The sequence below is a fragment of the Homarus americanus genome, unplaced genomic scaffold, assembly GCF_018991925.1.
Source record: "Homarus americanus isolate GMGI-L3 unplaced genomic scaffold, GMGI_Hamer_2.0 scaffold50325, whole genome shotgun sequence".
Taxonomy (NCBI): Eukaryota; Metazoa; Arthropoda; class Malacostraca; order Decapoda; family Nephropidae; genus Homarus; species Homarus americanus.
In genome coordinates this window covers 2,233-23,452 of record NW_024742772.1, presented here as the reverse complement: position 1 = coordinate 23,452, position 21,220 = coordinate 2,233, and the positions used below count along the sequence as shown (strand labels likewise).

Here is a 21,220-nt window from a genome sequence, read left to right as displayed (position 1 = left end):
TGATGATTGACTTTTTTTCGTCCACGCCATCGGAGGAGAGAGATAATGTGATTTCTTCCTTTAAAACAATAGACATAGGACTGGCTGCTCCCTTGTATGCTTTTTTTTTAACCTCAGTGTTTATAGTGTGTTTTATGTGTTGACCTATTCTCTAGTTGTGAGTCATGTCTGGTGTTTGTAGATGCATAAATTTGGAGGCAACAAGACGAGCATTGCTGACAGTAAAGCAACCTAACCTAACCTAAAGCATACCATAGCCTAGCCTCAACACAAACCTAACCTAAACCTTAACATGTTAGGAATGTTTAAATATCAAATAAAATAAACTAAGGCTAATCTTCAGGTGATCCTCGATACATACTGATAATGGCTTTAAGTGAGCACCCTCTCTCACAGACACACACACACACAGGATACTCGTGAGGCCTCGTATATATTGTATATTTTTCTCTCTCTCTCTCTCTCTTTTTACCTGATTTTCTTATATTTTCTTCTCCCTTAATTAATTTCTCTTTCTTCTGTTTATCAGAGTTATCTTTAACCTTCTGTCATCATCATTTCCTTAAGAGTGGAGAAAGTAAATATTTTATTTCTCGTCTTCTGTGTTCGTGTTCGTGTTTGTGTTCGTATTTGTATTCGTATTTGTGTTCGTATTTGTGTTCGCATTTGTGTTCATTTGTGTTCGTATTTGTGTTCGTGTTTGTGTTCGTGTTTGTGTTCGTGTTCGTATTCGTGTTCGTGTTTGTGTTTCCAGGTTAGGTTAGGTTAGCTTACCTTTGGTTAATTAGCTCAGGTTAGCTTAGGATAGAGTTAGGTTGCATACTAACACTCAGGACTCGACACTTATCTGAAGGCCACATAATAGTAAGAGGCTTGTGTGTAATGATAATAAATAAATAAATAAATAAATAAATATCTTTGTAGTTTTTAATAATCTTTAAATTATAAATAAAAGTATCACCTATCACTCTTAGCCATGAATTAATTTATCGATTTTAGTCTACAAGAAATATAATTATATCTGTATTTATAGTTATAGATAATGTAATTGTATGATTGTATTGTGTATATGATTGTATGGTGAATAAGGGCAAAATTTATTGTAAATTAATTTATATTCAGTAAAATTATTATTAAAAAACGATAGAGGGAAAAAATTTATAATCGGTATAAATTCTGTGACTTTATTGAACTTCTAGACACTGAGAGACTAATTATACCTGTACACTAATTAAGTAAACAGTGGGAGCTCAGGTGTGGCGGTGGTGTGGCGGTGGTGTGGCTCTCAGTACCCATAGGTTGGCTTGGGCACACGGTCTTGTAGGTGTGTTGGGTCTGCGACGGTGTGGTACTCAGGGACCACTTGGGTCTCATACTGGGTATGGTACTGCACCTGGGTCGTGGTCACGTATTTAAGGCACGTACTGGGTCTTATACAGTCTGGTACTGGGTGTGGGTACGTAATGGGTCTTGTATTGGGTCTCAGTAATGTACTTTGGGACATACTGGGTTGTGGTGACGTACTGGGTCTTGTATTCGGTCTTGTATTGAGTCTGGTACTGAGTGACGTAATTAACTTGGGTCTTGTAGACGGTCTGGGTGACATACTGAGGAACATACTGGGTCTCGTAGTGGGTCTGGTACTGGGTTTTATACTGGGTCTTGGTAATAGGTACTGGGGACGTAGTGGGTGCTGTAGACAGTATGGTAGACGGGAACCTACGGAGACGGGAAAACAAAACTTACCAAAAACGAACGAATCTTCATCATAATTTCCCAAACACCAAAACAAACAGAATAATCCTTTAACAATCCATCATAGTCTCCTAATCTCTAATTATCTCAACCAAAACACAAATATGAAGAACAAAAAACACTTTAAAATATATTCTTACGAGATATACTTCCAGAACACCTTAGGATTTGTTCTCATATCATCACGTCCTATGAGGATCGTTCACCTCACACACACACCCCTCCAGTACCTACCTGCTGGTACTTTGTTTGTTAATAGGTGACTTGATGTGTCTTGGGGTAGCAGGGCTTAGGAGGAGGGAGGTAGCCTGAATCAGCTACCACCACAGCCGCCACCACAGCCACCAACACCACCACCACTATACTGGCACTTGAAGACAGCATCTGGAACCCCAAAAATAAATACAGTCCACCTTTCCACCTGATAAGAACAGGTACAATTCACAATTTATTAGTACAAGTAATAATTTATCAATAAACTCGTACGTTAACTTAGGATTTCCATAGCACATTGATCTAGAGAATATTTATATATCGTGTAGAATGAATTATAATGACTTGTAGGTGTTATTCATTTGCCATCTGTGTTTTTGTGTGTGTGGTGCTGGAAGTGAATCTGACACTCTATACATTAACATTTGAGACACGGTTCAGGAAGATGTATTCACCTCTGAGAGTTGTTTCCTCTTCGGCAGATCACGAGAGACTGACGAAGAGCGAAAGGTAGCTGTTATTTATAGGTCGGCTCACCTGTGGGGTTTAGCGCTCTGTCGAAGGTCGCTGGAAGGTGAGAGGGGTCAATCACCTGCTGCCGTGTCACTGCCTCAGGGGTGAAGGCGAGTATTAGATCATACCTGCTGTAAGAGAGATATAGAGATAGAGAAAAGAGACACACAGAGAGACAGAGACAGACAGAGAATAAGACAGACTTAAGACACAGATGAGACAGAATGTGTTTATTCTCGTCAACAAGACCAAAGACACAAATGCCCCTTGTTTCTAGATTACTCGTTAGATCCTCAGGTGAACAGTCAACCGTGATCTCTTCACCTGAGCAGTTAATGAGTCTTCTCCTTGACCACGACACCTCAAGCTTTAAAAACTGTCCCTCGTCCCACAATACACTGTGAGGTAAGCTTATTCTCAGCTTAGTGTGTGTGGATGAAGGTTTAACCTCAGCAGGTGTGGATGAAGATTTAACCTCAGCTTAGTGTGTGGATGAAGGTTTAGTCTCAGCTTAGTGTGCGGACGTGCCTTAAATAGCTTGAGCTTAGAGGATGTAAAATGAAGATTTGCTTATACTTTCTGCATATCAAGTTTTGGTTAGGTTAAGCAGGTTAAGTTAGCATTAGGTTAGGTAAGCGAAAAGGTATTTATTCATCAGGTGTGCCAAGCTGGGATGCCTGAACTTCAGGTAAATTTCTTTTGTTTGGGAAAATAACGGTGATGACCAACAGCTTTGGGTTACCTGCCCGTAATTACAACATACGGTGAGTCGACAGGTAGATAACATGGGTGGACAGGTAGATAAGTGGAAAGGTAGATGAGATGAATCGATAAGTAAATGAGCTGACAGGTAGATAATACCAGGAGAAAAACCAACAGGTAGATAAATCAACAGGTAGATAAATCAACAGGTAGATAAATCAACAGGAATAAATCAACAGGTAGATAAATCAACAGGTAGATAAATCAACAGGTAGATAAATCAACAGGTAGATAGACAAATAAATAAATAAATAAACAGGTAAATAGAGATAAATAATAATAGACAGGTAGTAAACTCGACACCTGTAGATGAGTGAACTAGTACATCGACCTTACCTGAGTCACCCCGTCACCTCCTTGCGTGTGGACGGTGGTGGTGGAAGCTCTTTCAAACATCATCTCGTCTTGGGTCAGGTAAGTGAGTGATGTCCAAACACAGTGCCTACCTGCAACCTGTTTCATTAACCCAGCCTACTGTAGTTCTTCCTGTCTAAAGTGTAAACCTAACCTGGAAATAAGGCGGGTAAATATTGCTATACATACATACATACATACATACATACATACATACATACATACATACATACATACATACATACATACATACACACATACGCTGTAGCCTTTGCAAGTAAAAAAAAGTAAGTTGGTTTCCTTAAGTTACTGTATTCACTGTATTCCTTCCCAAACTGTAACATAAGGTGTGTGTGTGTGTGTGTGTGTGTGTCTGTGTGTGTGTGCTGTGTGTGTGTGTGTGTGTGTGTGTGTGTGTGTGTGTGTTACTATCACTTTCTACATTTTTCATTTTCTCCAACTAAATCCTTCGTTTGTTTATTTAGATAGATAGATAGATAGATAGATGATAGATAGATAGATAAATAGATAGATAGACAGATAGATAGATAGATAGGAAAAAATAAAGCAAATCATTGTGTATCATAAGACTTATTTTTCATTGATTATTATTAGACCAAAACTTTAATTAATTTTCTTTTTTTTTTTTCTTTGTCTCTCTTAGGTTAGGTTAGGTTAGGTTAGGTTAGGTTAGGTTAAATATATAATATTCATATAATATAATATTTATTCACATGGTATAATATCATATATAAATTTGACTAGTTTTAAACAGACATCCTATTACAATATACGTATACATACATACATACATACATACATACATACATACATACATACATACATACATACATACATACATACATACGTACATATTACCAGAGGCATACTGTTTTGGGAACGTGTGTGTGTGTGTGTGTGTGTGTAACGTAGATTTCACATCTCTTCTTAGGCAGACACACACACACACACACACACACACACACACACACACACACGTTCTTGCGTTACTGTTTACATTCTGTTCATGTTGAGGAGCTTCCTGACCTACCAAGCACCTGTCCAGTCGTCTTCATTAGTACTCGTAATAAGGCTTATGAGGAAAGAAGTCTTATAACCAATATTGGGTCTGGGCTGTCACGTACTCAGGGACTGGGTCTGGTACTGGGTCTGGTATCGTACTTGGGTCTTGGTAATGTACTGGGGTTGATATTGGGTCTTATATAGGGTCTGATACTGGGGCTGGGTTACATAATGGGTTTGGTATCGGGTTTTAGTGATATATTGTGGGATATTCGTTCTTGGTGGCATATTGGGTTCGGTATTGGGTTCGGTATTGGTTTCGGTATTGAGTTACGTACTGGAGTTGGGTTCTGAAGACGATTTCAGTCTCATATTTGGATGAATTGGGTCTGGTACTTGGTCTGGTAGTAAGTTTGGTACTGGGTTCTGTAAGGGTGGTAGGGACGACCTGTTGCTTGTAGATACTTGTATACACTGGTACCTGTAGTGAAAGAAAAACCTTTAGACTAAATAAAAAAACCACATCCCTACATAAGAAAACCTAACCTAACCATAAGCCCAGAAATTTCATATGACAGATAATATTTAATCATAACGTCACTCTAATCTACATATTTAATCATGACGTCACTCTAATCTACCTGTTGGTACTCTGTTTGGTACTTGGTGACGTAATTAATCTCAGGATAACACCGAGCTGAGGCAGGAGATGGGAAGTAGCCTGAATCACCTACCACCACGGCTACCACCACCGCTACCACCACGGCTACCACACTACCACTCGAGAACATATCTGGAAAAGATTAGTAGAATTATTGATGATTATACATACCAAAACGAGATGATAGAATACTGCTATAATATGTGGTTTAAATTATTGTCTTAGTTTAAATACAGGTTATAAGGAGTAGACTATAATGGTACGTCTCTACATAAGGTGACAACACGTATTACGCAGGTGTTGTTATTGAGGTTATTGAAGATGTGATTGAATGAGTTTGTGAAGATGATTGAGTGGAGGTTAGGCAGGTGATTGAGTGGAGGTTAGGCAGGTGATTGAATGGTGGTTACGCAGGTGATTGAATGGTGGTTGCAGATGATTGGATGATACTCTAGGTGATTGAATAGATGTTATGCAGGTGTTATTAATGAGGTTGTAAGGTGTGATTGTTGTGGAAATGTGATAGTGGTGGTAATCGTCAAGCCAATTTTACTTTCACAAGGTGATAGGTTGAGTCGACTAGTTTTTGTAGCATGCACCTCTCCAGTCCACAACAGGTGCTGAGGTGTTAATTTACCATGGCAAGGTGTTTCAACTCCCCTCTCCCTTCCCCTCCTCTCTCCCCCCCTCCCCAACCCTCCTCCCTTCCTTCACCTCAACTCCCCACCTTCCTTCCTCTCCACTTGTGATCGCGATGAGTTGACCCTTGATGACGATGATTGACCCCTTGAATAAATGAGTTGACCCCTTGATGATGATTGACCCGTTGATGACGATGATTGACCCTTGATGACGATGATTGACCCTTTGATGACGATGAGTTGACCCCTTGATGACGATGATTGACCCCTTGAATAAATGAGTTGACCCCTTGATGACGATGATTGACCCGTTGATGACGATGATTGACCCCTTGATGACGATGATTGACCCCTTGATGACGATGAGTTGAGCCCTTGATGACGATGATTGACCCCTTGATGACGATGATTGACCCCTTGATGACGATGATTGACCCCTTGATGACGATGAGTTGAGCCCTTGACCAGATAACTTAACCCTTCAAGTACAGTGTTATCGTGTTTGATAGGCTAAGATGTCGTACTCAAGGGGTTAAGACATTATAGTACTCAAGGGGTTAAGATATGATGGTACTCAAGTGGTTAAACTTTGTACTCAAGGGGTTAAGATATGATGGTACTCAAGTGGTTAAACTTTGTACTCAAGGGGTTAAAACATGATGGTACTCAAGGGATTAAACTTTGTACTCAAGGGGTTAAAACATGATGGTACTCAAGGGATTAAACTTTGTACTCAAGGGGTTAAAACATGATGGTACTCAAGGGATTAAACTTTGTACTCAAGGGGTTAAAACATCAGCTGGAAACATAGACTCAAACCGTCTTCAGATAACTAAATCCCGAACTTAATTTTTCTAAGTTTTCATTAATAAACTTAAGACGTGTAATTACTGTCAGAAAGTTCACCTCCGGAGTTGTTTCCTCTACGACAGACGGCAGTAGACTGAAGATGAGAGGCAGATAACTGGTATTTATAGGTGACAAATTCCTTCATCAGGGATATTGGTCATCAAAACAGCCGTAGATTATGGTTGTGGTGATGGTAGTAGTAGTAGTAGCAGTAGTCATATCACGTCACAACTGTAACATTCCGTCACTGGCCATCAAACTAACAAGACGATTATAGTTACTTCAAGCAAGGTGTTACGTCACTCATACACTGAAGCACAACCCATTCAGCTAATCACTCCAGACTGGTGTGTGAAGGTGTGTCTGGCTGTATAGTCTGTTACTGTCTTGGCTCTGTACTTGTTGTAAATATATATAATTATTTGTTATTGTTGTGAGATGTGATAATAATAATAATAATAATAATAATAATAATAATAATAGCAGCAATAACAACAACAATAATAACAATAATAATAAAAAACAATATTACTGCCAATATTACTACTACTACTACTACTACTACTACTACTACTACTACTATTACTACTACGTGGACTCCAGCCTCCCCCAATAGCCACACCTTCGCCACCATTTAATTACCTTAATATTAAATATCCTAATACATAAGTAGCTATCCTATCTGTGTTAAATTAGTTGAGCCGCAGATCTATGCGGCATTCAGTGACTGTAGCCTCATAGTCAATATCTGCAGCAGTTGTCGGAGTTGGGGCAGAAGCTCTCGTTCCCCTGAGGTTGAGCAAAGCCGACGGAAGGAGAGAGAAGGACAGTCGACATCTCATCCAGGCTGTAACATAACTTCTGGGCTGCTGCTTCTGTTCAGAGATCACCTCCGCATGTCTGGCGTAGAAACATCTTGCACTTGGTCCCATCCCACCAGAGGTTGTGAACACTAGAGGAGTGAAGCTGCCTTGATCAACGTTTTGGATTCTCTCCCCATATGCCCTTCTCTTGTCGTTCTCGTTCCTCCTGTGTGCAGCATCGAGAGCTAGGTTACGGTGACATGCGGCCATGGGATAAAAAATCCTGATGTCGAAGAAGGCTCACTGTCCCCGCGTCCAGAATCCTCGAGCACTGACGTCAACACGGGCTTCGTTAGAGGGTTTGAAAGTCCGCAAAGTTGAAGATCTCGCTATCCAGTGGCGAGGTCGGTCTACCATGACATCTCAGCAGCATTCTTCAATATATTTGTTGTGAGATCCTTTACCTGCCCCTGCGTATATGAAGCCCCTTCTTGCATACCATGGCGTGGATTTCAAGCCGCCAGCAGGGTGGTCACACACGCATTGGGGAGGCAACCTTCTATCACGCAACGTACTTAGAGCAATGGGTATCTGTAAATTCTGTTTATTGATCGAAATTCATCGCTCACGGTCGTTATAGTTAACCAGTTCGAGGCGCCTACCCCTATAGGCTCACATCCTGTTTCTTTCCAGGGGGGATGAAGGAGTACAGGTCAGTCAGGGCCTGGAGGTGATGGCAGCAAGAGGATGCAAGCTTTCTTGCAAGGGCGGCAATGGCAGTGCAGAGATCGCTTGCTACAGGGCCAAACTTGTTTGTGCTGAGGATGACTCCAACCGTTTGCATCCAGACCTGAAGGGCCGGCTCCTCCTCGAGTCTTCAGTGCCTTTTTCCACACCATCTCTCCTGTTATTTTCTCGAACAGGACAGCATTTGGTGGGATATAGTCACCCTGGAACCTGATGCCTTCGTCTTCGCTTGCAGGGGGATGTTTCTCTTTCAATAGTTTTAATGTCTCTCTGTTTATTGGCATCACCCCACCGGAGGATTCCTCTGTGAGAGATCTTACCGCGAGAGACACTTTTCCCACACGCATTTTGTTTCCAAATTTTCTGGCCACGTCATCGGTGTTTTGCTTTCCATCACCCGTAATTTTTAGTCTCTCCTGCAGTGTTCTTGCTTCACATAGGAGATCATCAAGGGCCCCAGCCTTTGTGTGTTTCCTCTGACACATAATAATAATAATACCCTCCCGTGACTTTCGAAAGATGTTCATACAGTACAAAATTATTAATCAAATTTATAATATACAACAAAATTATTACCTTTAACGATTAATTTCCTAATATAAAAGTTCTTATAAATTTTATCTTATGTTTTATGTTGTATATAGATGGCAGGAAGAAATATACAGTATTAGGAATTATATAAGATTTTTTTTATGAAGAAAGTGGATCACCTGAGCAGAGTTCCCTCCAGAGGTGTCAGGTGAGGAGTGTCCGCGAGTGACTGTGACTTATATCTAGACACTGGCACTGTAATGGCTTCGGTGGCTTCTTTAGTGTAATAATTTGGAAAATGAAATTGAATAGACAATTTTGAGAAGGAATTTAAACGTCCAGAAGATCATATAACTATTTAAATCAGTGAAATTCAATGTCTTCGCAAACTGGCAGTTCAAGTGACGCGTTCCATTCTTCTCGTCTTTTTAAATTTTTAAATAACCTCACACACAATGGATAACGACCGTAAACGAAAATAAACATATCTAAATTGTTCTAAGTGTTTTCTTCAGTTATTTACTTAAATAATTGAGTATAATTTGAGATGTGTAAGGGAGGCGTTGACATCACCACGCTATGACGTCACTCGGCGCTGACATCACCACGCTATGACGTCACTCGGCTCTGGTGAGTAGAATTTTGTTTACATATTTTAATTCAGCAGTTAGTATAGTAAGTCCATATAATTATGTAATTAGTAATGATAATGATAATAATAATATGTACTCCATAAATAATGCTACATAATTTATTAATTGTATTTCAATAATTAATTATAGCGATCTATTTGAAATAATAATTAACCGCCTTTTCATCTATAAGTATTGTTTTTAGTATATGAAAGTAGAAGAAAATTATAAATTAAGAATAATATAATTGCTCAGACAGGGAGGTAATAATGTGTGCCAGGGATACTTATTTAACTACTAAAATTCCTACTGTTAATACTTTAGCAAATGTTTTCACTGCAACCAATTTAAAGAAGAATATTTATCTATAATTTTGAGAAGGAATAAATACGTCCAGAAGTCCTAGAATACGATTAAAGAAATACAATTCTGCACAGCGTCCTACCAAAGCGAGTTGAAGAATGCGGTCAACTACCTTCCTTATTTTGAAAGTTTAATAAAGCTTGTATTTAATGGCTAGACATATTAAGGATTAAAATATTCAGATTATGCTAAGGAATATAATTGGTTTTGTTTTTTTAAGAAGAAGTGAGCGTAAAATGAGTGTAAAAATCGCCGTTAATTTAGTATTTGAACGATTTAAAGCGCCTAGTTATGACGAACTTATTATATTTAATTTTATTATATTTATTGATAATTAGTTGTTTATCAGTTTGGAAAGTTCAATTATTGTTCAGATTTATTCCTCTTATATAATTAACACACTTACTATAGGTGTTTACGAACGCGGCTCACATTGGCTGACTCTTTAAATGTCTTTCAGTAAGTCCATTAATTATACAAATATCTGATTTTTATATAACTGGAATGAGTTAATTATTATTATTATTATTATTATTATTATTATTATTATTATTATTATTATTATTATTATTATTATTATTGCTGCTGCTGCTGTTTTTTTTACTACTATTATATTGTTGCTGTTATCGCTTCCATTACTGTTGTTGCTACTATTACTGTTGTTGCTACTATTACTGGTGTTGCTATTATTACTTTTGGCGATACTATTACTGGTGTTGCTATTATTACTGTTGTTGATACCATTACTGTTGTTGATACTATTAGTACTTTTGCTACTTTTACTGTTGTTGCTACTATTACTGTTGTTGATACTATTACTGTTGTTACTACTATTACTGTTGTTGATACTAATAGTGCTTTTGCTACTTTTACTGTTGTTGCTACTATTACTGTTGTTGCTACTATTACTGGTGTTGCTATTATTACTTTTGGCGATACTATTACTGGTGTTGCTATTATTACTGTTGTTGATACCATTACTGTTGTTGATACTATTAGTACTTTTGCTACTTTTACTGTTGTTGCTACTATTACTGTTGTTGATACTATTACTGTTGTTACTACTATTACTGTTGTTGATACTAATAGTGCTTTTGCTACTTTTACTGTTGTTGCTACTATTACTGTTGTTGATACTATTACTGTTGTTGATACTATTACTGTTGTTGATACTAATAGTACTTTTGCTACTTTTACTGTTGTTGCTACTATTACTGTTGTTGATACTATTACTGTTGTTGATACTATTACTGTTGTTGATACTATTACTGTTGTTGCTACTATTACTGTTGTTGATACTATTACTGTTGTTGATACTATTACTGTTTTGCTACTATTACTGTTGTTGCTACTATTACTATTGTTGATACTATTACTGTCGTTGATACTATTACTGTTGGTGATACTATTACTGTTGTTGATACTATTACTGTTGTTGATACTATTAGTACTTTGCTACTTTTACTGTTGTTGCTACTATTACTGTTGTTGATACTATTACTGTTGTTGATACTATTACTGTTGTTGATACCATTACTGTTGTTGATACTGTTAGTACTTTGCTACTTTTACTGTTGTTGCTACTATTACTGTTGTTGCTACTATTACTGTTGTTGATACTATTACTGTTGTTGATACTATTACTGTTGTTGATACTATTACTGTTGTTGATACTATTACTGTTATTGCTACTATTTCTGTTGTTGTTATTATTACTGTTGTTGATACTATTACTGTTGTTGATACTATTACTGTTGTTGATACTATTACTGTTGTTGATACAATTACTGTTATTGCTACTACTACTGTTGTTGATACTATTACTGTTGTTGATACTATTACTGGTGTTGATACTATTACTGTTGTTGCTACTATTACTGTTGTTGATACTATTTCTGTTGTTGATACTACTATTACTGTTGTTGATACTATTACTGTTATTGCTACTATTACTTTTGTTGCTCCTATAACTGTTGTTGCTACTATTCCTGTTGCTGCTACTATTACTGTTGTTACTACTATTACTGTTGTTGCTCCTATAACTGTTGTTGCTACTATTACTGTTGCTACTGCTATTACTGGTGCTGCTACTATTACTGTTGTTGCTACTATTACTGTTGATGCTCCTATAACTGTTGATACTATTACTGGTGCTGCTACTATTACTGTTGTTGCTTTCTGCTACTACTGTTGATATATTACTGTTGGTGATACTACTACTGGTGTTGATGCTATTACTGTTGTTGCTACTATTACTGTTGTTGATGCTATTTCTGTTGTTGATACTACTATTACTGTTGATGCTATTACTGTTATTGCTTTCTTTCTATTACTGTTGTTTGCTCCTATAACTTATTTGTTGCTTCTACTATTACTGTTGTTGATACTACTATTACTGTTGTTGATACTATTACTGTTATTGCTACTATTACTGTTGTTGCTGCTATAACTGTTGTTGCTACTATTCCTGTTGCTGCTACTATTACTGTTGTTACTACTATTGCTGTTGTTGCTGCTATAACTGTTGTTGCTACTATTACTGTTGTTGCTACTATTACTGTTGTTGCTACTATAACTGTTGTTGCTACTATTACTGTTGCTGCTACTATTACTGCTGTTGTTATTATTAGTGTTGCTGCTACTATTACTGTTGCTGCTACTATTACTATTGCTACTACTACTACTGTTGCTGCTGTTGCTGAAGTCTTCTTTATATCTTTCAGGATCATATAACTTAAACCAATCAGGTAATGCAACAGGAAAAATGCTAAATCAATTACAATAATTTTTAACATTTATTACCTAATCTTTTTCAAACTCGTATAAAAATATCACTCGAGTTATCAGTTATTTATCACAAGTGGGTTATAGGCCTCGTGTGTAGAGTAATTAACTGGTAACTTCTTTTTCGTCACAGTAGCTGTTGAGGAGAGAGTATGAACATAGATGAGGTGACTTGGTGAGAGTTGTTGTTGTCTTCATCTTCAGTGACCATAAGAAGGCTTGGGACAGACGGTCTTGTAGGTCTGCTGGGTTTCGGTGACCGTCACGTACTGAGGGACCACTTGGGTCTGGTACTGGGTCTGGTATTGTACTTGGGTCGTGGTAACGTACTTGGGCGTGTACTGGGTCTTGTACACGGTCTGGTACTGGGTCTGGGTCACATAATGGGTCTTGTATTGGGTCTCAGTAATGTACTGAGGGACATACTGGGTTGTGGTGACGTATTGGGTTTGGTATTGGGTCTGGTATTGGGTCTTGACCTGAGTCACGTACTGAACCTCGGTCTTGTAGACGGTCTCGGTAACGTATTCGGGAACGTATTTGGTCTGGTACTTGGTCTGGTAGTGAGTTTGGTACTGGGTTTTGTAGAGGGTGGTGGGGACGATCTGCTGTTTGTAGACAGTTGTGTACACTGGCACCTGTAGTGAGGTCAAAGTTAATTAGTTTTATAAGAACAGGTAATCAAATTTTTAGTCCATATATCTTAACTTGACAAATTGGTTATATTTTTCTCTGTATCTGAGCTGAACTTTCTGTTTGGTTACAGTAATTTCCTTTACACCTGTCCCAGTACCTACCTGTTGGTACTGCGTCTGGTAGTGGGTGACGTACTCGGTCTTGGGGTAGCAGGGTTGTGGTTTAGGGTAGCTGGGCTCAGCCACCACCGCCGCCACCACAGTCAACACCACCACCACGATCATCACCACCACACTGGAAGACATCATCTGGAAATAGAAAATAATATTAACCTACATTTACTCAAGAATATATAGAGAGATTTATGTTAGTAGTTTGGCAACAGATTAACCTTTCAGATGAAGATTTAAATCATGTGATGAAATATTAAATTCTTCATTATAATGTTGTTAGTCTTCATGTGGGAGTTATGATGACTTACGTTTATTAATTAATCATGATATTTAACAAGATTAACTTATATTCTCCCTAATAACAGGTGAGGTCTTGTTGACAAGGATAGTTTACATGTTACTAAAGGTGTGCAGTAATTCAACCCTTACAAGTGGTGAAATAATTTTGGATGTTGTGTTTTAATCAGAAATGTTGTAAATGTACTCCAGAAATACTTGGGTTTTTTTTTTCAATATATGAAATTTGTTTTATCAGAATAGTTTATGTTTATCGCTTCACATCGGCTGTAGGTTTGGTGTAAGAGAATGATATGATGTTCATAGTTCACCTCGGGAGTTGTTTCCTCTACGGTAGGGAGCAGCAGACTGACGATGAGGGAGACGATGCTCTTATTTATAGGTGGTGGAGGTGGTGGGGGCTGTCCCTCCTGTAGGTGCTCTGACGGAGGAGGGAGGAGGAAGGGGTTGTCACACTGCTGCCGAAGGTCACTAGGGACTGAGGAGGTACTTCAGAGTGTTGTCCTTCATCACGGGATAGAATGTAAATTATCCAAGAGCACCGTTGTCTTGAGGAATATTACATCACAAGTGAGAAATATTTGAGACACATTACACCACCACAAAAGACTATATCGAGGAGGTAATATATTCAGTGACGATCATAAGAGAGACAAACATACAGACCAAGAATGTTAAACTTTCCCTCGATGATGACAAACTCTGTGTAGGAACAAGTTTATAGTGAAGATCCGGCTATGGTGAGACAAGATACTAGTGAAGATCCGGCTATGGTGAGACAAGATACTAGTGAAGATCTGGCTATGGTGAGACAAGATACTAGTGAAGATCTGGCTATGGTGAGACAAGATACTAGTGAAGATCCGGCTATGGTGAGACAAGATACTAGTGAAGATCCGGCTATGGTGAGACAAGATACTAGTGAAGATCTGGCTATGGTGAGACAAGATACTAGTGAAGATCCGGCTATGGTGAGACAAGATACTTGTGAAGATCTGGCTATGGTAAGACAAGATACTAGTGAAGATCTGGCTATGGTGAGACAAGATACTTGTGAAGATCTGGCTATGGTAAGACAAGATACTAGTGAAGATCCGGCTATGGTGAGACAAGATACTAGTGAAGATCGGCTATGGTAAGAGACGAATGCTTGTGAAGACTCTGGCTATGGTAAGACGAAATGCTAGTGAAGATCTGGCTGTAATTGAGACAAGATACTGTGAAGATCTGGCTATGGTAGACAAGATACTAGTGAAGATCCGGCTATGGTGAGACAAGATACTAGTGAAGATCCGGCTATGGTGAGACAAGATACTAGTGAAGATCTGGCTATGGTGATACCATACTGTGAAGATCTGGCTATGGTGAGACAAGATACTATTGAAGATCCGGCTATGGTGAGACAAGATACTAGTGAAGATCTGGCTATGGGTGATACAAGATACTATTGAAGATCACAGCTGTGGTGAGACAAGATACTAGTGAAGATCAGCTATGGTGAGACAAGATACTGATGAAGATCCGGCTGTAGTGAGACAAGATACTGAAGTGAAGATCCGGCTATGGTGAGACAAGATACTAGTGAAGATCTGGCTATGGTGAGACAAGATACTAGTGAATCTGGCTATGGTGAGACAAGATACTAGTGAAGCTCCGGCTATGGTGAGACAAAATACTAGTGAATCCGGCTATGGTGAGACAAAATACTAGAGAAGATCTGGCTATGGTGAGACAAAATACTAGTGAAGATCTGGCTATGGTGAGACAAGATACTAGTGAAGATCTGGCTATGGTGAGACAAGATACTAGTGAAGATCTGGCTATGGTGAGACAAGATACTAGTGAAGATCTGGCTATGGTGAGACAAAATACTAGAGAAGATCTGGCTATGGTGAGACAAAATACTAGTGAAGATCTGGCTATGGTGAGACAAGATACTAGTGAAGATCCGGCTATGGTGAGACAAAATACTAGAGAAGATCTGGCTATGGTGAGACAAAATACTAGAGAAGATCTGGCTATGGTGAGACAAGATACTAGTGAAGATCTGGCTATGGTGAGACAAGATACTAGTGAAGATCCGGCTATGGTGATACAAGATACTAGTGAAGATCTGGCTATGGTGAGACAAAATACTAGTGAAGATCCGGCTATGGTGAGACAAAATACTAGAGAAGATCTGGCTATGGTGAGACAAGATACTAGTGAAGATCCGGCTATCGTGAGACAAAATACTAGTGAAGATCCGGCTATGGTGAGACAAAATACAAGTGAAGATCCGGCTATGGTGAGACAAAATACTAGTGAAGATCCGGCTATGGTGAGACAAGATACTAGTGAAGATCTGGCTATCGTGAGACAAGATACTAGTGAAAGATCCGGCTATCGTGAGTGGCTGACATAACAACAATATTTCTACTACTACTTTTTTTTTTTTTTGTTAACGCCACACCTTCGCCACCATTTAATTACCTTAATATTAAATATCCTAATACATATGTAGCTATCCTATCTGTGTTAAATTAGTTGAGCCGCAGATCTATGCGGCATTCAGTGACAGTAGCCTCATAGTCGATATCTACAGCAGTTGTCGGAAATGGGGCAGAAGCTCTCGTTCCCCTGAGGCAGAGCAAAGCCGACCGAAGGAGAGAGAAAGACAGTCGACATCACATCCAGGCTGTAACGAAGCTTCTGGGCTGCTTCTTCTGTTCGGAGATCACCTCCGCGAGTCTGGCGTAGAAACCTCTTGCACTTGGTCCCATCCCACCAGAGGTTGTGAACACTAGAGGAGTGAAGCTGCCTTGATCAACGTTTTGGATCCTTTCCCCATATGCCCTTATCTTGTCGTTCTCGTTCCTCCTATGTGCAGCATCGAGAGCTAGGTTCCGGTGACATGCGGCCATGGGATCAAAAATCCTGATGTCGAAGAAAGCTCGCTATCCCCGCGACAAGAATCCTCGAGCACTGACGTCAACATGGGCTTCGTTAGATGTGTTTGAAGTCCTATGTTGGAAGATCTCACCATCCAATGGAAGGAGGGTCGGTTCTACCATGACATCCCGGCAGATTTCCTTCAACATATTTGCTGTAAGGTCCCTTACTTCGTCATGCCTCATGCATATGAAGCCCCCTTTCTTGCACACCATGGCGTGATCGCCGTCATAGGAAGAGCCACACACGCATTGGGAGGGCAAACCTTCTACTGGCCGACCGTACCTTAGAGCAATGGCAACTGTAAATTCTTCTTTGTTAAGACTGAAACCATTTGCCCTTATCGGTAACGTAGTTAACCAGCTCGAGGCGCCCACCTCCTGCGCTATAGCTACTTTTTTTTCAATTTTCTGGAACCTGCAGCAACAGTTGCTGCAACTTATCATTTTGGCAGTGCTGTCGATCTGTCGTAATGGACCTACGAATCTCGTTTACTTCAGTGGTATCGACCTCCCCTGTTGCGTTCTGGGCTATTATGTGGTCCGTGAGGGCTGCCGTGAGCTTAAGTGAATTTTGATGTTCGGTGGCTGCAATCTCCTCTGGATTGGTTAGTCCCATCCCTCCCAGTCTTGATGGAAGTGCAAGAAGTGCTACTACTACTACTACTTCTACTACTACTACTACTACTACTACTACTACTACTACTACTACTACTACTACTGCTAATAATAGTAATAATAATAATAGTAACATCGCGTCAGGTGGTGGTGGTGGTTGTGGTCGGCAGTGTTGTAGTGTCAGAAACTGGATGGCTGCTCCATCTCTTGGTAAATATTGGAACTGTTGAGTCATCTAGCCAATAAGACCATAGCCCGGGAACACTGAACCAATAAGAACTGCTAGTCACAGTAGGGGGGGGGGTTGTCTTGGCTGTCAACGGTGACGGAATAATGAAAACAACCCAACTACCCAACTACCTTCCCTCGTGTGTGTATGTGTAATGAACTATTTTGGTGTTAGGATGAATAATTTGTGCAAAGTTTGGAAGGATTGGGGGAAATATTTCTCTATAAGGTTTACTTGTTTAGTAGTGGAGGGTCGTGGTGTAGACCTACCCTCACACACAGTACACCGGATTGATAGATTAATGTATTCTCGTCTTGCTTAGATTAATATTTAGTCTAAAGAGATGAAGACATTGTACTGTAGTATATTATGAAGCTCAACAGCGTTGTATAAGACTTGTGGGTTTAACATAATAATACTTTTTACCTGGTTGATATAAGGTGAGTTTGTTTTAAGGTGGTCGTTATAACCAGGTGATCAGGTGATAGTGTTGTACGGTGATCGTTATAACCAGGTGATCAGGTGATAGTGTTGTACGGTGGTCGTTATATCCAGGTGATCAGGTGATAGTGTTGTAAGGCGGTCGTTATAACCAGGTGATCAGGTGATGGTGTTGTAAGGTGGTCGTTATATCCAGGTGATCAGGTGATAGTGTTTATAACCAGGTGATCAGGTGATAGTGTTGTAAGGTGGTCGTTATAACCAGGTGATCACTACAGTAAGACTGTGGCTAGTATAGTGGTCACTGGATAAAGTTAGTTACTTGTGGCTCTCAAGTATCAATAAACATCGTATTAAAATCCACAACTTTAACAATATTTCTGACTCTAGGACGATAAGTTTTGGAATTGTAGACGAAGGGAAACTAAAGCCTAATTTCTTCGGTGATTTTTAATTTGGTTTTTATCCAATATTGACCCCCAAAAAAACCTTCATTGAATATTGTACACCAAGGCCGACTAGTGTTTTATAAGGTTTCATAAAGGCCGTATGTCAGGTGAGGACCAGTATGTCATAACCAGGTAACCATACAAGAGGAGCCAATTAATACACTTCAGGTGGAGACAGACTAGGCCATGAGGGGTCAGTATTATCACATAATAACTAACAGTGAAACACATAATCATTATCTCTCTTACATCTTCCTTTTCATGAATGTCTTGAGATTATTATTTTTCGGTTGTCATTTTTGTTTCATCTTTTTCCTGTTTTTTATATTTGTTGTTATTTTAGATTCATTAAAACAAAGTCGATAAAGTAAACAATATATTCTGTGTATATGATTTATTTCTTTGGTTTAAGAAATGTCAGTTTAAACATTACTTAATCAGCAGACTTGTGTTTATCATTTATGACAACATGTTAAGGGTATGGAGAGTGTAGGAACATATCTGAGGTGACTTAGTGAGTGAGACATGTTAAGAGTATGGAGAGTGTAGGAACATATCTGAGGTGACTTAGTGAGAGAGACATGTTAAGAGTATGGAGAGTGTAGGAACATATCTGAGGTGACTTAGTGAGTGAGACATGTTACGAGTATGGAGAGTGTAGGAACATATCTGAGGTGACTTAGTGAGAGAGACATGTTAAGAGTATGGAGAGTGTAGGAACATATCTGAGGTGACTAAGTGAGAGAGACATGTTAAGAGTAAGGAGAGTGTAGGAACATATCTGAGGTGACTTAGTGAGAGAGACAGTAGCTGCTGTCGAGGCATCTCCCGATCAGTTGTTGTTGTCTTCATCTTCAGTGACCATAAGAAGGCTTGGGACAGACGGTCTTGTAGGTCTGCTGGGTTTGGGTGACCGTCACGTACTGAGGGACCACTTTGGTCTGGTACTGGGTCTGGTACTGTACTTGGGTCGTGGTAACGTACTTGGGCGTGTACTGGGTCTTGTACACGGTCTGGTACTGGGTCTGGGTCACATAATGGGTCTGGTATTGGGTCTCAGTAATGTACTGAGGGACATACTGGGTTGTGGTGACGTATTGGGTTTGGTATTGGGTCTGGTATTGGGTCTTGACCTGAGTTACGTACTGGACCTCGGTCTTGTAGACGGTCTCGGTAACGTATTCGGGAACGTATTTGGTCTGGTACTTGGTCTGGTAGTGAGTTTGGTACTGGGTTTTGTAGAGGGTGGTGGGGACGATCTGCTGTTTGTAGACAGTTGTGTACACTGGCACCTGTAGTGAGGTCAAAGTTAATTAGTTTTATAAGAACAGGTAATCAAATCTTTAGTCCATATATCTTAACTTGACAAATTGGTTGTATTTTTCTCTGTATCTGAGATGCACTTTCTGTTTGGTTACAGTAATTTCCTTTACACCTGTCCCAGTACCTACCTGTTGGTACTGCGTCTGGTAGTGGGTGACGTACTGGGTCTTGGGGTAGCAGGGTTGTGGTTTAGGGTAGCTGGGCTCAGCCACCACCGCCGCCACCACAGCCAACACCACCACCACCACCAACACCACATTGGAAGACATCATCTATGGAAAGAAAAAAATCTTACTAAAACTTTCCTCGTAACTGGTATGGACAGTTTCCCTTGTGTGTGTTAAATGATATATTGTACTGTAGGTCACTGAATGCTGTCACCACTAGAGCATGTCCTATGAGGTAACTTGGTGAAAGAAATGATAATAACTTTAGAGTTTACATAAGCTTATGACATTTATTTGATAATGTGTCCTGTAGGGCCGACGATTCGTTAAGAGAGGCACTGTTGTCGTCACTGCACTTAACCGACTTCACTTTCCAAACTGTAAAGTAAATAACACACTCCGTCGCCGCTCCCTTAAGAATTTTTTTCCTACACTAAATTAAGGTTAATGTTAGAACAAGATCACAATTATTATGGAGGTAACTTTAATTTGTCTTAACTTTAAATTATTGACTTTAGTTGTAATAATTGTAGTACCATCTTACACCGATATACACAACGCCCAGGTCAGTTGAACACCGTCAACAGATCAAGTCTCAAACAGATTTAAGATTGGTGACAGTGGAAGGAAAAGTTCATAAGTCACCTCGGGAGTTGTTTCCTCTAGGCTGGGGAGCTGTAGACTGATGATGGGAGTGACGGAGCTCTTATATATACTGTAGGTGGCGGTGTATGTTTCCTCCCTCCCTTCCTCCTGTTGGTGTTGTGGTGGGGGTGTTAGTGTTGCTGGAGGTCGCTAATAGCAGGTGGGAGGTGTTGTAGTGCCGCCATTGTTATGGGACACCGTTACCATCACGGGGGTTTATTATATGACAAGTACAAATTTGTTCATACGTTGGGTAGATGACTGAGTGACTGACTGACACCCACTCTAATCAGTAACAAGGTCATAGGTATAGAGGTCCTGGTCACCTGAATCGAGTTGACTTTAATTCAGTTTAATCTAATCGAGTCAGTTAAGTGTATAGAATGAGCTAAAAATCGTGTGTCAGTGAGTCAGTGAGAGAAAAAAAAACCTTATCTCTCTCTCTCTCTCTCCATTAGTGAGTGACCGTATGTGAGTTAAAATTATGTAGTGCTGAAGACGTAAGAGAGAGAGAGAGAGAGAGAGAGAGAGAGAGAGAGAGAGAGAGGTGTTACTGGACCATATAATCTTCTTAAGAGTTTAAAATCTTTCACGTTGATATGAAAAAAGAAAGAAATATCCACTTAGTATTATACAGTTTGTTGTGTTATGTGTCACTCTTGAGGTATTGAATTATTGACA

The 21,220-nt window shown here is 39.5% G+C and overlaps 4 protein-coding genes and 1 long non-coding RNA gene across 5 annotated transcripts; 2 read left to right on the top strand and 3 right to left on the bottom strand.

Moving 5' to 3' along the window:
* Positions 1 to 1,704: 1,704 nt before the first annotated feature.
* On the bottom strand, positions 1,705 to 2,466 carry LOC121877027. The gene is made up of 3 exons (XR_006090871.1): positions 2,424 to 2,466; positions 1,990 to 2,139; positions 1,705 to 1,719 (listed from the first exon to the last, which is right to left on the bottom strand). It is a non-coding gene; the product is annotated as an uncharacterized LOC121877027 (long non-coding RNA).
* A 10,162-nt stretch (positions 2,467 to 12,628) lies between these two features.
* Positions 12,629 to 14,122, bottom strand: LOC121877025. The gene is made up of 3 exons (XM_042382632.1): positions 14,049 to 14,122; positions 13,429 to 13,575; positions 12,629 to 13,269 (listed from the first exon to the last, which is right to left on the bottom strand). Exons 2-3 carry the CDS (start codon positions 13,573 to 13,575, stop codon positions 12,832 to 12,834), a joined length of 585 nt encoding a protein of 194 aa, XP_042238566.1. The 5' UTR covers positions 14,049 to 14,122; the 3' UTR covers positions 12,629 to 12,831.
* Positions 14,123 to 14,474: 352 nt separating this feature from the next.
* LOC121877033 (S-antigen protein-like) lies at positions 14,475 to 14,876 on the top strand. Its single transcript, XM_042382639.1, has one exon. The coding sequence runs from the start codon at positions 14,475 to 14,477 to the stop codon at positions 14,874 to 14,876; it is 402 nt and encodes a 133-aa protein (XP_042238573.1).
* A 551-nt stretch (positions 14,877 to 15,427) lies between these two features.
* Positions 15,428 to 16,141, top strand: LOC121877007 (S-antigen protein-like). The gene has a single exon (XM_042382595.1). It carries the CDS (start codon positions 15,428 to 15,430, stop codon positions 16,139 to 16,141), a length of 714 nt encoding a protein of 237 aa, XP_042238529.1.
* Positions 16,142 to 18,783: 2,642 nt separating this feature from the next.
* Positions 18,784 to 20,553, bottom strand: LOC121877026. Its single transcript, XM_042382633.1, has 3 exons — positions 20,540 to 20,553; positions 19,856 to 19,999; positions 18,784 to 19,696 (listed from the first exon to the last, which is right to left on the bottom strand). Exons 2-3 carry the CDS (start codon positions 19,997 to 19,999, stop codon positions 19,259 to 19,261), a joined length of 582 nt encoding a protein of 193 aa, XP_042238567.1. The 5' UTR covers positions 20,540 to 20,553; the 3' UTR covers positions 18,784 to 19,258.
* Between the last annotated feature and the right edge of the window lie 667 nt (positions 20,554 to 21,220).

Coding starts and splice junctions, on each gene's coding strand:
- LOC121877025 (XM_042382632.1), bottom strand. CDS start 13,575: ATGATGTCTTCCAGTGTGGTGGTGATGATCGTGGTGGTGGTGTTGACT. Junction 13,270..13,428: donor ACCAGACGCAGTACCAACAG/GTAGGTACTGGG, acceptor ACCTCACTACAG/GTGCCAGTGTACACAACTGT.
- LOC121877033 (XM_042382639.1), top strand. CDS start 14,475: ATGGTGAGACAAGATACTAGTGAAGATCCGGCTATGGTGAGACAAGAT.
- LOC121877007 (XM_042382595.1), top strand. CDS start 15,428: ATGGTGAGACAAAATACTAGAGAAGATCTGGCTATGGTGAGACAAAAT.
- LOC121877026 (XM_042382633.1), bottom strand. CDS start 19,999: ATGATGTCTTCCAATGTGGTGTTGGTGGTGGTGGTGGTGTTGGCTGTG. Junction 19,697..19,855: donor ACCAGACGCAGTACCAACAG/GTAGGTACTGGG, acceptor ACCTCACTACAG/GTGCCAGTGTACACAACTGT.